Here is a 17,792-nt window from a genome sequence, read left to right as displayed (position 1 = left end):
CCACCGTCACCGTGGAACCACGGGAACAACCTAAGGTCACAGAGGCAATGCTATGAATCAGAACCAAAGGGTGGATGTTTAACGGCAAGCCTCCCCCTTCCCTTCTCCCCATTTGCAGTGGCGGCAAACACTCTACTTGATAAAGCTTTAGTCAGGACACTCTAAGTCAGTGGCTCTCAGCCTTTCCGATGCTGTGACCCTTCAACGCAGTTCCTCATACCGAGGAGACCCCGACCATACAAGTTTTTTGTTGCTACTTCATAATTTTGCTACTGTTAAGAATCTCAATGTAAATATCTGTGTTTTCTGATGGTCTTAGGCCACCCTGTTCAATCCCCAAAGGGGTCACGTCACACAGGTGGCCAACCACTGCTCTAAGTTCTCTTCTTCTGTGATCTTCATCCCCATCCTGTGTGGTCTTAGCAAGAACCCTGCTGAGGAAGTTTAGGTGGGACTCCTCAGTCTTGCTCACTGATCAAGCTTGTATCCCAATCTGTGTCTAGCAATCACTCTGCTAGGTCACTAGTAGACCCACTGACCCCTTACTCGGCTCCCCAGCTATTGATTGGCCCAGCTATCCAGAGCTGACCCAAAAAGCTATGTGTCAACAGAATGAGTCAGGACCCTTTTTCTTTATGGTAGGTATGTGCAAAGGTCTTGGGACATTTGAGAACAGAGCTGATCACAAAACTATTTGGGGGGAAAAAGAGTTTGTTTTCCTCCTGTGACCTAGGTACTGAGATTCAAAATTGTCCAGAGATATTAAAGACTGAAACCACAGCAAACAAAAGCCCACTTCTGACATCTGAAGATGTGCTAGTCCTTGATGTCACTTCAAAGATGGTGGCAAAGAGCAGGCAGGGGTGGGTGTCGGGCAATGCTCTAACGCAGATGATGACTACGTCTTAGTACAGGATGGACCCAGCATGAGACCAGTGCCTGCTGGACAGTGGGAAAGCAATGATGCCATCAGAGGGAAACTAGCGGAAGCAGGCGCATGATGTTTATTTCTCTGAGGAGGGCGTAACTCAAGAGTGAAAAAGTTAAATTAGGCAAATTAGAAAGATTTCTCTACCAAACACTGAGAAAACTGTCTTGAGCAATATGTGTTTGAAGAAAACAGCCCCTGGTCTGCAGGGCTAAGGTACCAAAGGGAGTTGCTATCACCAAACCCAGAAAACCTGGTGTGGTAGAAGAATATTATACACGATATTGTCTTCCCAAACAGAGTTTTATTAACAGATAAACACACCTGTCAGAATGGCTAAATCCAGTTCCAGAAAGTACTAGGAGTCTGGGAAAGAAGGTGATGTATCTGTCTACAGAAATCCTCCCCCCCCCCCCCCCCCAGGAGCATCATCTTGGAATAACTTAGCAAGTAGCGCTTCAGATGTGGAAACCTGAATGTCACCACTGAAGCAGAAGAAATTCAATACCTGAGTTGCTATCTGAATTTTAATAACGTTCTTTCATCCAAAATGAAATTTTGGATTTCTGTACAGTTTGGAACTCCATGAGACTCAAAGAACTTATATAATGTCCATTTAACAAAAGTTCTCAAAGTAATGTTTAAGACAGTTACACAAATGGTAAAATGATACAATTGTTATTATTGAAAAATATATCATTAATAAAATTTTTTTGGTTTGTTTGTTTTTTTTTTTTTGGAGACAGGGTTTCTCTGTGTAGCCCTGGCCGTCCTGGACTCACTCTGTAGACCAGGCTGGCCTCGAACTCAGAAATCTGCCTGTCTCTGCCTCCCAAGTGCTGGGATTAAAGGTGTGCGCCACGTTTAATATACAAAATAATGTTTCTCAAAAACACTGGCTCAGTCTTTGCAGTTTAAGGCACAGACTCCGTGCTTGCCTGCATGTCTGGGGCTGCCACTCCTGCTTTGTAGAAAAGTTAGACACATTTTTAAAAAACAGTTTTAAAAGAGAGGAGAACCATGAAGGGAAGAAGGTAGAGGAGGAAGAAGAAGCCACCACGGGTTAGGTGAGCCATAAAAATGTGGTCCCGAGGGCTGGCCACAGGGAGTTAAGAGCAGCCCAGATGAAACGTTAACAGGACTCTAGCATGGCTGTTCCCTAAGAGAATCCACCCAGCAGCTGACTCAGACAGATGCAGACACCCATGGCCAAACAGTGGATGGAGCTTGGGGACTCTTATGGAAGAATAGGAGGAAGGATTGCAGGTCCTGAAGGGGATAGAAACTCCACAGAAAGATCAATAGAGCCAACTAACCTGGACCCTGGGGCTCTCAGAGACTGAACCACCTACCAAAAAAACCCACACACAGGCTGGATCTACGTCTCCCCACACATATGGAGGAGATGTGCAGTGTGAGTTCATGTAAGTCCTGAACAACTGGAGCTATCCCAAAAGCTGTTGCCTATCTGTGAAATATGTTCTAGCTGGGCTGCTTCGTCTGGTCTCAAGGGGAAGAGGAAGCTCCTAGCCTCACAGAGATCTGATGTGCCATGGTGGGGAATATGCAGGGGGGTGCCTACCTGCTCAGAGGAGAAGGGGATGGGGATGGGGGAAGGACTGTGGTAGGGGTGACTGAGAGGGGGCAGTGAGAGGGAAAATAAATAAATAAATGCATAAATCTAAAAAAAAAATGTTTAAAAAGAAAGATTCTGACCCATTTAAACAACGAGCTGACTGACCGCAGGCCCCTGCACCACGGGGACAACCTATGTGGCATTTGAACTCATGGAAACAGAGGGAAGTAGCTGTGCTACAGTCTTTGGGTCAGCCGGTGGCTTCCTTTCCCCTAGGCACTCTCTGGGTAGACCTCACAGGCTCAGTTAGTGATTTTGAAGCCAAGTTTCGAAATGGAACTTGCTAATGCATGTTTTTAAAATACTGCATTGGGTTTAAAGAGCAAACACCAGCAAATACCCATAATCTAGTGCAGTGGTTTTCAACCTTCCTAATGCTGTGACCCTTTGATACAGTTCCTCAGGTTGTGGTCACCCCCAACCACTAAACAATCCCTTTGCTACTTCATGGCTGTATTTTTGCTACTGTTATGAATCATAATATAAATATCTGATATTCAAGAAATCTGATATTGACCTGCAGGCAAGAACAGCTGATCCAGTGGCTGCATTGTCCTCCACAGTAAGAAAGTTTTCAAGGAGCCAGAAAATCCCATAAGTAAGCTCCAGAATAGAGGAGGGGCTTCAGTCTTGGCACCCTCAAGACTTATAGGGATTGCTTATTGTGGATTTTCTAACTCAGCTACACAGAGATTATCTTTCTTTAAAAGGGATTACCAACAAATGACAAAAAGTAGACCATTTTCCACCCTCTAAAACGGTGGGTTGTCAACTTTCCTGTCCCACTGGTGTATGTGTGTTTGCATAAGCATGTGTCTATGTCTATGTGTACGCATATGCTTATATATGTATGTACACATATCTTTAGCCTTTCTACCTTTTATTTTGCATGAGATGTAGTTTTCTTAAGTTCTCTAGCATGGCTTTGAACTCAATCTACCTCAGGTAGAACTATTTACCTTTTATTGTTAGTCTCCTGGGTAGCTGAGATCCTCCTGTCTCAGCCTCCCAAGGAGCTGGGAGGACAGCCCTAAGTTCAAACTTTTGTTAGAGACATAAACAAAAGACTGGGTTCAAAAGCATCCCTCTATTTCCACTAGTTAAATAACCTTCCCATCTATTCTATCCCTCTCAGGAACCTTCTAGAACAAAGAGAAGAGGATTTCTGCCTCCCAGTTCCTCTTCTACTAACAGGAAGTGATTTCTTCTTACCCCCCCCAACCCCGTTCCTTCTTTGTTTCAACCATTTTTACCATTCAGAATGCATTTTTGAAAAATTATAAATTTTCATTATAATAACTTTATCATATCTATATATAAACTTTATAAGTACAAAAGTAAAAAAGAATAATGATAGTTCGAGGTTTGAGGACACAGTGTAATATATTACCTCATAAAAGTAGTGGTGAGGAGAGAGAGATGTTAGTGACATTGCATTGTGAATGACACACCCTGGGGCAGACAGATGCATCATAATTTGAAACTGGACATAGGGAGTTTGGCGTCATGAGCCCTGGAGTTTGACCCTCTCGATTCAGATAAAGATTGTATTAACATGGGCGAGTTGCTTAATTATTGCACACCTGTGTTCTCATCTACAAAGTAGATATGATAAGACTGTTGTGATATGTAGATGGTCTAACATAGACTTGAAAATACTAAAGAATGCTGGGCATTAATTATATTAGCATTATTATTACTACAACACAGTTTAAAAGTATGACGCTTGTCAGGAGTCAGAGGAAGGGCAGCCAGACAGGAATTCTCTGTACTCTGGGATACCCAGTGAGAACACGTTCACAGCTGAGTGAGAGCAGGTCTACAGAGGGCTGCGAGGAAATGCAGTTCTACTCATGGGGACTTGGAATGATGCCCCTGACACACTGTTTCATGAAAATGCTACAGAGTGACACCGCCTAGGAGCCTGTTGTGGGAAGTGTTCATAGGTACATCCACACACAGTTGGAAAAGCATTTGTCCCAAACATTGAGCTCCTGGGGCCAGGAGTAGAGGTGAGAAGATGGTTGCATGAATAAATACGTGTGCAGTCTGTCTGCAACTAGTGTTAAGGGCAGAAGCCTTTATGGTGGCTCTTTCATGCTTAGAGTTGGATATCTCTAACACTCTAGCCTAGGATAAGCCAGAGTTCTTAGAGACAAGGAAACAGGCTCCGAGGAGAAAGAAAATGTAGGGCCATTCAGCTTCCTATGCCTACGTACCACTGAAGAGTTCTTTCTTGTCTGCTCCTTCACACTTTCGTGAGTTTTCCCCTTCACTGTGCCCAGCTTTCCCCTTTACTGTGCCCAGCTAGCCCCCACTGTCAGTGATGCTGCTCACTTGCTTGACCCCTCCCTCCCTCCCTCCCACCCTTTGTCCCTCCCATAATCTCACCATTTCTCAGGGCATGACCTAGACCCTTAGGTGTCCACACTCACCCAAACCTCCACTGCTCAGGAGCAAGGGCCTCCACCTATGCAATTATGGGGTCTTACACCTCCAGTTGCTTTTGACCTTGCAAAGGGTCCAATGGCTTTTGAACTTATTTTTCAGTCAAGGAATGGCTGGCATGAACTAGCAGGCACTTCTCCCCGCCTTTAGATTTCTGCTTCCTCTTGGAGGTTACAGGCTGTTTCGTTCCTCCTGCTCCCTCTCTTTCACGCTTGTCTGCCTATGCTGTATCTACCCACCTGCCCACCCCGCACATCCAACCCTCAGGCTCCTTTCTTCACATGCCAGTCATCAATCTCCATTTATACACACAAGCCTGTGGAGTCACGATCACAGGATGACGCGGGAGGAAAAAGGATTCAAGATTCTAGGCAGACTGATTCGCAAGCCACCTACTTCCTGCACCGGAACTAGGCTTGCTCGTGGGGAACTGCGCCTGCTGGGGGGATCTGGGCCACAAGAACCGGGTCAGCAAGAAGGCGCCCAGGCTCAGGGGAAATTTATTGGTTCCTGGTTGAACCAATCAGAGAAAGAGGGAGAGAGAGTAGCCATGGATAGGTTGGGGAGGGCCAAGATTACCGAGAGGGTGTAAAAGGAAAGAGACAGGTGTGCAGAACACGGGGGTGGGGTAGGGTGGGGGTCCAAAGTGATTTTGGATCCACAGTCACTAACCCAGGGATTCTAGTCTAAATGCCCTCTTCTTTCTTAGTTTTCCAGTTACACAAAGCTAAATGGTAATATTACGTGGGAGAAAACATTACTTATCCACCATTCACACGATGCTTATTAATAGTCAATGGAGAAGTGACCGCGAATTAGCAGAAGGACAAGGAAACCGTCTATCCTGGTTTCACGCCTGGCCGTTAGCCTAACTCAGTCAGTTTAAAAAAATATATAAAAAATAAAATAAATCACTCCGGAGCTCGCGTAATCGCAAAAACTGATTACTAAAATGCTGTATTCGACACCCGGAGTCAAGTTTCTATCTTCCCAAGGACTGTGGGAAGTGGTAGTTGGCATTTACTGGTCGCACGGCGTTCACGTTCACTACCTGCTATAAAGCCCAGTGAGCTCACAGAAAGACCTTTCCGAACCTGTGGTCACGCGCACCAAGCCGGTTGGCTGCCTTGGGGAACACATCCCGCGAACATCGACCTCATGCGGGGGCACAAAGATTTGGGGGGTGGGGGTTGAACACCGATACAGGTTTTCCTAAGGTGTTGCAACTTCAGAAGAGCTTTTTTGCCCACTTTCCCCAAAAAGTGTTTCAGATCCCTTATCATCAGAGCGGTCCAACCTCTGCGTTCCCACGGTCCTGAGCCGTTGCCACCCCTCTCTGCCGCCCACTGCTTGGTCCGAAAGCCCATACCCAGGGTTTGGGGGAAAAGAGGGAGGAAAAGGAACTGGCCAGTGTAAGCGACGAGGCTCTCGTCGAGGCCTGGAGGCCAGAGCCAGTGGAGAACCCTAGTGCCCAGAAGCCGGGAGAGGAAGGAGCTGGAACGGTGCGGGGAGGGGCCGCGAGGAGAGCGGGGGCGCCGGTGCACTCACTCTGCGTAGCCGGTGGCCCAGGGCAGCCGCCGGGTCTCCTTGAGGATGAGGATGGGGCGGGCGATGTGGTCTGCGCTGCACTCCACCTCATCCTGAGACAGCCCGAGGAACTCCGGCCGCCCGTACGGGAAGCGCAGGGGCAGGTCGGAGCCTCCGCAGCCGCTCCCGCCGTGCTCGGAGCCGGAGCTGCCAGCCATGATGCCGCCCATGAAATTGGCCACGGCAGATTTCACTCGAGTGAGCATATTACTCCGGCGCCGGGCAGCTGCTGAGCGAGCAGGAGGCGGCGGCCGGCCGAGGCGCAGCGCGGGGCATGCAGGCTGCGGCGGGCGCGGGGTGCACGGGCGGTGGGGACGCTGGGACGCGCGGCTCCGTGAGCTCAGTGCTGCAGGGGGCCGAGCCCCGGCCTCCCGTGCTCCCTGACGCCGCCGCCGCCACCTCTCTCGGCGACACTTCCGCAACCGGGCGACATGGAGCGAGCGGGCGCCTGGGGAGGGACAGCGAGAGCCCCGGGAGCGGCTGGCGGGCGGCGGCTGCGACGGGTCCCTTCCCCGCCCCCCTGCGCCTGGTTCCTGCGTGCGCGGAGCGGAGCCCACCCGGCGAGCCCACGGACACGCCGCTCCTGCTGCCACGGCTACGGCCGTGGAGTCATGTGATGATCAGGCTGCACCGGCTCCGGCTGCGGCTCTGGCCCAGCCTCAGCCCCTCCCCTGCCGGCCGAGCACAGCCTGCTCGGAGACCGTGACCTCAGGAGGAAGACGCAGGCGGGCCTGGTCGGTACCTGGCGAGGAGGATGGGGGCGCTGTGAGCTGGTGGCTGGACAGGTGTTAGGGGCTGTCACATGGTCTCAGGCAGCTGGGAGAAGCCAGAAGAGGGGTAGGCGCTGGGAGGAAAAGTGCCTTTGACCTCTGGAAAAGAAACTTCGGGAAGGCAGGTGCAATGGTGGTGGTGGGCAGTCTCCCCAGTCCCGTGATGGAAAGGAGCAGATCTACCCAGTGCTGGGGTCTTCACTACCCCATGGGGATGCAAGGATCCGTTGAAGTTTTCCCTCAGGCAGCTAAAGAATCTCTTTCCTTTTCCTTTGATTACCTCTACACGTGTTACCTTCCGTGGCCCACACCTTGTTACGCAGATAGAATGCTTTAACTCTTAACAGAAAACAAAAGATGGCCAAGAAGCCAGGAACATGCCGGGTTGTTTAACAAATGTACACAAGCTCTTTCCTCTAATACAGCGACAGATGTATCTTTACTACTGCGGTATTTTAACCGCACAAAATTAAGGGCACGTGGAGAACTGAAGAAAAACAGAACACAGCCACTGAATTAAATGCAAACTAAAGAAACAAGCAGATGCTTATAATAAAATATATTTTGGTGATCTTATGTTAATTTAAATGTCTTGAGAGTAATAAGCGTGCTTCTCCAAGAGTAACGTTTGTTAAACATTGGTTTTGTTTCATTAAAAACAAACAACTTTTGCCATAGGAGAGTTTCATGCTAAACTGTTTTAAGTCCTGTTCTGCAACCTAGCATTTAAGACTACAATTTGTACAGCTCAGCTCTGAATTGCAGGAAGAATACGGGAATACAGGCCCTTATCCTTAGAGAGGGCTGTGGTCCAGCTGCTGGAGCCGGGTGGCCCAAGTGATGGAGAAAGGGGTGGTCCAGGTGCTGGAAGAGAAGTCCAGCACGTCAAGGAGAGAAACCCTGCTCTTAAGTCTGGATACACGCCAGTGGTTCCTTTCTTCAGTACCTAGAATCAATCAATCAATCATTTATTTATTTATGTTTTTCCAGACAGGGTTTCTCTGTACAGCCCTGGCTGTCCTGGAACTCACTCTGTAGACTAGGTTGACCTCGAACTCAGAAATCTGCCTGCCCCTGCCTCTGTCTCCTAAGTGCTGGGATTCAAGGCATGTGCCACCACTGCCCAGCCCTAGAATCATTTTTAAAAGAAGGTATTTTCTCCTCTTGACCATTCACTTTAGATAATTATGGCGGTATTTCAAATGTTTACGGAAACACCACTACTCTCAATGCATTGTTTTTCAAAGTTAAACGTATTTATTGTTATTTTATATACATTGGTGTCTTGCCTCCCTGCAGGTCTGTGTGAGGGTGTCAGATCCCCCTGGAAACGGAGTTACATAGACAGTTGTGAGCTGCTATGTGGGTGCTGGTAATTGAGTCCAGGTTCTCTGGAAGAGCAACCATTGAGCCCTCTTAACTGCTGAGCCACCTCTCCAGCCCTGTCAATGCATTATTTTAATCATATTTTAATTTTTTTGTATTGAACACACATTAGTTTTATTTTAGTCCTCTTCATCCCTGTAATTATAAAATGTGGGTCAGATGGCTGGACCAAGGGCTCAGCCATTTTGAGCACTGAGTGCTTTTCCAGAGGACTATGGCTCAATTCCCTGCACCCACATGGTGGCTCACAATCCTCTGCAACTCCAGTTCCAGGGGATCCAATCCCATCTTCTGACTTCCTCAGGCAACACCCTGATGCTGCAGCTCCCAGACATACATGCAGCCAAATTATACATCCACATAAAATACAAACAAATCTAAAGCAAAACCTTTTTAGTGGGTCAGGTCTTTAAATGATGCCACTTCAGTTCCTTCTTAATTGTTGCACGGCTAAGCTGTGAACTTCCGGATGGTGAGGCTCTCACTGCGCATGTTTTGTCAAACGTACAAGCTCATCACAGGCTCTGGAACCCTCTGGGTCCAAGATAAGCTTCGAGTCCCCTCCCCCCTTCAAGCATTTCTTATAATACAGCTTTTAATATTATGGTTTAGATGTTTCAATAATCATGTCTTGTTGAGCTGAGTTTAATATGAGCCTTCACTTATGGTACTGCTTTAGAGTGCATAGAAACCGGATTTTAATAAAACTTTACTGTCTGATTTATTTCCAATTTCAAAGTAGTGCCTGGCCATGGTATATTTCAAATAAACACAACCCACTGGTCCAGAAGTGTAATGAAAGAGCAAAGGATTCTTTATCCTTGCAGGGTATAACCACGTTTGATGCTTTCCGCAAGCTTCCAATCTGTTTCTGAAATAGGATGTGTAGCACAATTAAACTTGGAAACATTAGCAAGATTAGTGAAGTAATCCCTTAAGAAGTTATTCTGTTTCCCATCTAACCTGATTATTACCTGTCACAGCAGGGCCATCCCCAACTTGTGCAGTATTCTTCCCGAGAACTTTGCCCTGAAAGTCGGCAGAGCTTCCTGACAGACCATCTTGCCTTCGATTAGATTGACAGCAAGAGAAGGAAGTGAGTTTTGCTTTTTAAATTCAAGGCAGTGGGGGAAGGGGGGGTCATTATTACTGTTTGAGGCACCTCTAATATTAAGAGCCTTTCTCATGCACTACATATGCCACTCCTGGAAAAAAAACCCGAGCAGCTGGATTCAAATTATACAGGGATCAGGTGCTGAGAGAGTCTGATTTGTTACACACTATATACATAGTGTGTAGGTACCTGTAGGTACCTCTTGTGTTTGCAGGCTATTCATCTGAGAGAGAATATGTTTGTTTGTTTGTTTGTTTGTTATAGAATAGAGTTTATCAGGACATGGGGAGGGGAGTCAAGAGGGTAGTACAGGAAGAGAAAGGCAGAGGGGGGAGAGAGAGAGAGAGAGAGAGAGAGAGAGAGAGAGAGAGAGAGGAGAGAGAGGAGAGAGAAGAGAAGAGGCTGGCCATGAGCACGTGGAGAGAGAGAGAGAGAGAGAGAGAGAGAGATCAAGAAGGCAAGAGAGAAACTGAGATGTTTTTCTTGCAATCTCATTGCTCTGCCCAGTATACTATACCTCTGTTGCTATCATTAAGAATTGTTTATAAGGAAAGAAAAAAAAGGAAAGAAAGAAAAAGGCCAGAAAGTTGGTTGTTTTTGTTTTGTTGTTGTTTCCCTTAAACAAGACCATTCTCTTAAAATGTTTACTGACAACAAAACGAAACAACAACAACTTGCGTTGTAAAAACCTGGCAGCCGTCAAGGTTAATACTAAACAGATGATGGCAGCCATGGCTAGAAACAGATGATCGAGGTTGATGCCATCGATATAAGATGCACTGAGATCCTGCACACTTGCAGGATGAGCTGCCAAGGGCACACCCTGCCTGCAGCATCTCTAGTCTCCTAAGCTCAGTATACTCATGAAAAAAACCTGGGTTAAACGCAAACAGAGCATGCTCTACAAATACATAACCAGATAGTTCTGCATGTCAAGGTCCTGAAAGAGAAGGAAACACCGCCTGGGTCCTTCAGTGCTGAGAGACTCCTGAAGCGCAAGTGCCATTGTGAACGTTGACTTGAGAGGCTGTGAGAAGGGAAATAGAATATATTATTATGGAGAGATGAAACAGAAACTAGAAAGACTCACTGGGGAGGGGGAATGGAAGAGAAGGGGGAGGGGGATGGAAGAGAAGGGGGAGGGGGATGGAAGAGGAGGGGGAGGGGGTGGGAGAGAAGGGGGAGGGGGTGGGAGAGAAGGGGGAGGGGGATGGAAGAGAAGAGTAAAGGAGAGGACTATGGTGACGAGGGTGGGGGGGTGGGGAGGGGAGCAAATACCACTGAAGGCCGACTGCCAACCACAGGGAAACCTGCTGCTGGAGAAGCTTCCTAGCGTACGTACGTACACATATGAAAGGAATGTAGATGGAGTCACCAATAGGGCAGACGAGACCTGAACTAAACATTTTATACCACGAAGTAAAAGACCCCAGAGCCTGGTTTCATTTTCTTGTGCTGTCGACCCAAGGGGCCCCATGGAAACTCCCAAACATCCCTGGCTCTTGCCAAGGCTATTGGTTACCTTTCACAACACGATGGGAAGACCCTATTGCTGAAGATAAATGGCCAAGAACCTGAGACTGGGTAGGACATGGGTCTAGGGGGAAAATCTAATCCTATCATTATGCTGAAGAACTAAGATGACCCAGTAGCGTATTGCTGAGCCCACAAAGCTGAACCTCACTCATCGCACACCGAGGAGATGTCCTCCTGCAGTAGGTGGGAACTAAGAGAGACACAAGACTAGAGAATGTGTGGGAAGTGAGGGACTTCGGAGCACGCAGTCCTAGGTGGCAGGACAGCACCCTCCAGAAACAACAGAACTGGGGCACGTGCAGAAACTGCGGCAGCACGCCCAAGACACGCAAGGTTTCAAGCCAGCGGTGAGGAAGGGAACTGGAAATGAGCTCCCACCCCTAACCAAGAGGTTTCGCTGCAGTTGGTGCCTGCTGGCAAAGGAAACAACCAGTGGTCTCCAATGGTTTCTCAGTGGGTATATTAACCACATTCCAGGGAATGCCTAATGTTCAGGCATGGATGGGCAACACAAGAATGAATTCAGTGGTATTTTGTAGAATTTTTTTGTCTCGTTTTGCTTTGCTTGGAATTTGTTTGTGTTATTGGTCTTTTGCTTGTTTGTTTTTATTTTTGTGTGTGTTTATTTTTTGTTGTTTGATGCTTGTTTGCTTTAAGAGATAGATGGAAAGGAAGAGAGAGGATGGGAGAAAGGGAGAGAGGGAGGGAAGGAGGGAGGGAGGAAATGCAGAGGAAGAAAGAGAGAGAACATGAAGCTGGATGGGTAGGGAGATAGGGAGGGGGTGGGGTGGATCTGGGAGGAATTGAGAAATGGGAAAACATGATCAAAATATACTGAATAAAAATGTTTTTCAATAAAAAACATGAATGAAACAAGATTCACTTTAAAAAAATTTTTGGGACTGCCCCATCTTTTGACTTCTCTGGGTCATGTTGGATGAAAGATAGTTGTGCTGAGGGGCTGGAGAGATGTTTCAGCAATGAAGGACACTTGGGTTTTGCAGAGGGCCTGGTTTAATTTCCAGCACCCACACGGCAGCTCACAACTTTTTCTATTTCCAGTCCCAGGGGATCTGCTGCCCTCTTTTGGATTCCAAGGACACGAGGCACACATATGGTGAACATACACTCACACAGGCAAAACATTCCTTATACATAAAATAAAAATGAATAAATCCTTGAAAGTTTAATGAAAAGAATAGTCTTGGGATACATACTAAATATACAAATATTCCTAAGTATATACATATTCAACTATCTATGTATAAATAAGTTCATTTGTAATATTTATTCAATTATGTCATGAAATTGGATGTGAAAAATTCCTTATATGATATTTGTGGTATCTACCACTATGGATAAGCAAAAATATCCTCATATCATAGTCAGTGTAGTGCCATACCGAGACTTTGAAAATAATCAAGTAGGTCCCGAGTTTTCTTTCTCTTTCTTCCTTCCTCTCTTTAAAATATTTTTCATCCAATATGTTTTCGCATATTGTAGACTCACATTTATATCAAAATATTACTCTCTCAGCAATCTTGAACTATGTTTCAAGCTCGTATCAAATTGATAAAGGTTATGTAGTTTTTACTCTCCACTGGGCTTTGTTTAGCCAACATGTTAAAATGTATAAAACAGTTTACCTTAATCTAAGCTTGCCACAATTTTAGTTTCATTTGTAGTCCAAGTTATGATTTGAAACGCTGTTTTGATGAGTTACATTTTTACCTTGAAGACTAGTGTTTAACTCAACTGAGTGGTCAAGTTGACTAAAACCGCTGAATCTGTAAGCCAGTTTTTTCGTCATCAGGATCTGGGGCAGATTCTATTTTTGATGCCATAAGCCAGCTGGCAGCATATCATAAGGCACAAAATCTTCTCCATCTCTGGACCCAACTTTGCTGCCTTCTGAAAAGTGATGTCACCACAGGCAGCGTCAATAATTTGACGGAATTTCTGCAGCTGACCATGATTAACCTTTGGACCTCAAGAAAGTAAACAACTTGGTGATTTGCATAATACCCACTTGTAACGCTTTGTAGCATACACTGCTGTACTATGCAATGTTGCCTCATTAAGTATGAGTCTTAGGCAATTACATCATCTTCTATTAATTTTATAAGTCACTCCCATCTACTTATTGGTAACTCCACCAGATATGGATATGCTGACATGACATCAGACATACAACATCACTTTAACATATTTTACTGCTCTATGTGAGGCTCCTGATTCAGTTGGCTGTTTTACTCACACTAATGCAGCCATGTCTTCAGCTGAGTTACATTCGTCATCAGTGCCTCCAATAAAAATTCAGGTTGAGGCATTTCTTCAGCACGAATTTCGACATCCACCGCCAGAGCCCAGGTTTAAGATCATCCCTCTATCCTTTCAATAGACTTTTCCTTCTGCGGCTCCCATGGCCATTGTCTGGTGAGACAAACTGATTTTTTAAATAGCTACCTCCATTTTCCAGGGCACATTACATCTGCCACACTATGTTATTTAATAAGTTCACTATCACTACATGAGTTTGATTTTTTCCTATTAGGTAGTCTAACACCTAACTCCTTTTTCAATGGAGCCTGAGTTGCAACTTAAAACGCTGACACCATTGCATTCACTAGCAAGATATTGCTGAAAGGACCCAGATGTAGCTGTCTCTTGTGAGACTATGCCGGGGCCTGGCAAACACAGAAGTGGATGCTCACAGTAGCTAGTGAATGGATCACAGGGCCCCCAATGGAGGAGCTGGAGAAAGTACCCAAGGAGCTGAAGGGATCCGCAACCCTATAGATGGAACAACATTATGAACTAACCAGTACCCCGGAGCCCTTGACTCTAGCTGCATATGTATCAAAAGATGGCCTAGTCGGCCATCACTGGAAAGAGAGGCCCATTGGACATGCAAACTTTATATGCCCCAGTACAGGGGAACGCCAGGGCCAAAAAAAATGGGAATGGGTGGGTAGGGAAGTGGGAGGGAGGGTATGGGGGACTTTTGGGATAGCATTGGAAATGTAATTGAGGAAAAGATGTAATAAAAAATATATTAAAAAAATTGTAGAGAAGTTTTTTTAATGCACTTACACTGTTTTGTCTTTGTGACAATTCTTGGTAGACACCAAATTTGACAGCATGCCTTTGCATATGTTGATTTTCCAAATCATAGTCTTTGAAACACGCACACAGTCATGGAAACATGCACAGTGCTTTTAAAATTTAAGCGGGGCACTTACTGTTTGTCTGGATCTACCCACTCTTCATTGAGAAAGCTCCCTTCATCCAGAAGTTTCTTTGTTATGGCTTCTGCTTTCAGTTGAGACATTGTCAAAACAACTCTGGGATTAAAAATTAGATAAACAATAAGTGTGCTGCCTGGTTTTGTGTGCCAACTTGACACAAGCTGGAGTTATCACAGAGAAAGGAGCCTCAGTTGAGGAAATGCCTCCATGAGATCCAGCTGTAAGACATTTTCTTAATTAGTGACCAAGGGGGGAGGGCCCAGCCCATTGTAGGTGGAGCCATCCCTGGAGTGGTGGTCTTGGGTTCTGTAAGAAAGCAGGCTGAGCTAAGGCATGATGAACAAGCCAGTAAGCAGCGCTCTCTATGGTCTCTGCATCAGCTCCATGTTCCAGCCCTTCTTGAGTTCCTGTCCTGACTTCCTCCAGTGATGAGCTACAACCTGGAAGTGTAAGCAGAATAAACCCTTTCCTCCACTACTTGCTTATTGGCCATGGTGTTTTGTTCCAGCCGCAGAAATCCTAATTAAGATGCTCAGTGTTTACCTTCGTTAGGAAAATTAACTGAGAGAAAATAGAAAGCCAGGTTTGAGCCCTTCTGCCTCTCAGCTGTGGATGTGTTGGAAGTAGAGGGCTGTTTGTGAAGCACGGTGGGCCATGTGTGAGGTGCCGCCTGGGTGTGGAAGCATCACTCGTAATTAAGAAAGAATGCTTGCATGGTTCCCAAATAACAGTAGATGAGATCATTTGGTAAGTCAAAGCATCGTCACTGCTCTTCACTCACCAAGTCCCCATGAGTACCTGTTACATCTGATGGTGCAGATTCTCCTGTCTGCCTCGGAAGATGCCATTCGCCACCATGAAGTAGAAGTTATGTGTGTATTTTGAGCAACACTGCCACATGATGCACACTACAAAGTGTGGGCTTAAGAACTGTTTAAATCACAAAAAATGCAGAAAAAGAAAAAAAGAAAGAAAAGAAAAGAAAAAACCTTCCTGTTTTCTGTAAGTTGATTTTGAATTGGGCTCCATTTATAGCTATGCTCGGCCATAGTGGCTCACAGGTGGCTGATGGGACATCCCCATATTGGAGGATACACTGTTACATGGTTAAGTGTAAGTATTCATCTGGAAACTTTCAGAGTAAGAGCAAGGACTTGAAGTTGTTAGATAGGACATCATGTTTGGAAGTTGGGAGCAACCTGGGTCATGCTATTAGTTATGTGGAGAGTCTAAATTCTGTTTAACTGAAAACATCTTTATAAGAAAGACTGCACTATGACCAACGTTTTCCTAAGCTTGTATGCACTAACTCCCCCTTTTAATACTACCTGCTCCTCACCTGCTACCATTTAAAAATCACTGCAATAGGGATTCCTGTCTCAAGGTAACATTGTTACTAAAGTAGCGAGGAAGGTTGTTTTCTCAGTGGCAAATCTTTGTTCAGAAAAAATGCTCTAACTTTGCAAGGATTAGCAATCAAGCACCTCAAGGCAGCTTCTTCCCAGGGGAGCTGCTCTTCTTTCCTGGCACAGGGTATGGATGACAGCTGTCTTCAATACGCTGAAGTGCAAGATAAAGTTACTTTGTCCTTTTTTTTTTTTTTTTTTGTCATTTGCTCTATTTTGAACAAAGTGAAAGTGATTTCTATGCTTGTCTGTAAATACTTGAGGACAATTGCTCCCAAACCAAAATACAGTCTCACATGTTATTCAAAAGCAGGATGCCATGATCCCCAGTTTGGCTCTTGTTATGAACATATCCTGATGTTTGTAAGCCAGCTCCGTTAGTGATTTTATATTTTTGGCTGTGAGCCTAGCCTTTCACTGCTGAGCCATCTCTCCAGCCCCCATTAGTGACTTAAAAACAGGAATCTGTAATACACCTGGGTAATTGTCTTGGTTCTCTTCTAATTAGCCTGACTTTGGAAAGCTGACCTAGGGGCACCCTCCTCTACCTATGCAATGACACCTGCCACTCTGGGCAGCCCAGGTCAGCTACAGACTTGCTAGAAAAGTCCCATTTCAGAACTGCTGAATAAGGCCCCTAGGGTGGAACCTAGTACCTAGTTTGATAAGTCTTTGGGGTAGCTTTTCTACAGGCAACTCAAGAAGCATCCATATTTGGATGGGTGGTGTCTTAGTTTGGGTTTTATTACTGTGAAGAGACACCATGGCCAAAGCAACTCTTACAAAGGCCAGCATTTAACTGGGGCTGGCTTACAGTTTCAGAGGTTCAGTCCATTACCCTCATGGTGGGAAGCATGGCAGCATCCAGGCAGACTTGGTGCTGGAGAAGGATCTAAGAGTTCTACATCTTGAGCATAGGACCTCAAAGCCCACCTCTACAGTGACACACTTCCTCTAACAAGGCCACACCTCCTAACAGTGCCACTTCCAATGGGCCAGGCATACTCAAACCACCACAGGTGGACATAAACATGTTCTTCCTACTGATCTAAATGTAGAATACATTTACATTGAAAATATATGACCCATCTAATTATCTCCTATTTATGAGTTTATATTAGTGAAGAATCTGGTATATACTGCCACGGACAGATACTGAATTCTTCAGCCTATGGGAAGCTATAGATATGAGTAACTGTCTGCTGCCTCTTGACCACCCTCCTAGACTGAGCTGCACAGTAGGCCATTTGTCTAGACATATCTTTCTGTCACTTATCAGGAAAGAGCAGGACAATATTTTAAGTAAGTTTATATAGATTTAAATGTATAATTTAAATATAGAATCATAGGAACATATGTGAAGAACTGAATTGTTGTTAATGTAAGCCACTAATCTTTTTAAAAGTCTTGTTATCTTGTGTTCAAAATTGAGGGGAAATTAAATTGGAAAAAAAAAGGTCAGATTAACAAGAGGAAATAGTTCTTTATACGTGAAATAAGATATGTTCAGATGTTCACGAGAAGCTTTGAAAGGCAGGTTAAGTACAGAGTTTTTATCTTAATTGAATAGTGGAGGGGGGGGGGAGGATCTAATACTCTTAGAAGGGGTGAGTAAGTGGGTTTCCTTATGAATGAAAGATGGATTTTTTTTTTTAGAACAAACATGAGGTAAGGAAAATTCTCAGATTTTCCTGCTTCCGCAAGCTTGAGTGGTCTTCACAGCTGGCACTGCC

The 17,792-nt window shown here is 45.4% G+C and overlaps 1 protein-coding gene across 1 annotated transcript in view; it reads right to left on the bottom strand.

The window, feature by feature from the left end:
• The window catches only part of Ppm1h (protein phosphatase, Mg2+/Mn2+ dependent 1H), a 273,399-nt gene extending 265,915 nt beyond the window's left edge, over positions 1-7,484 (bottom strand). The window contains exon 1 of the mRNA XM_021174330.3: positions 6,561-7,484. Within this exon, the coding sequence (XP_021029989.1) occupies positions 6,561-6,805 (245 nt within the window). The 5' untranslated portion in view covers positions 6,806-7,484. The remainder of the gene's footprint in view (positions 1-6,560) is intronic.
• Positions 7,485-17,792: the final 10,308 nt, after the last annotated feature.

Source organism: Mus caroli, unplaced genomic scaffold (genome assembly GCF_978045245.1).
Source record: "Mus caroli unplaced genomic scaffold, Mus_caroli_1 scaffold_9, whole genome shotgun sequence".
Taxonomy (NCBI): Eukaryota; Metazoa; Chordata; class Mammalia; order Rodentia; family Muridae; genus Mus; species Mus caroli.
This window is presented reverse-complemented; position numbering and strand designations above follow the sequence as displayed.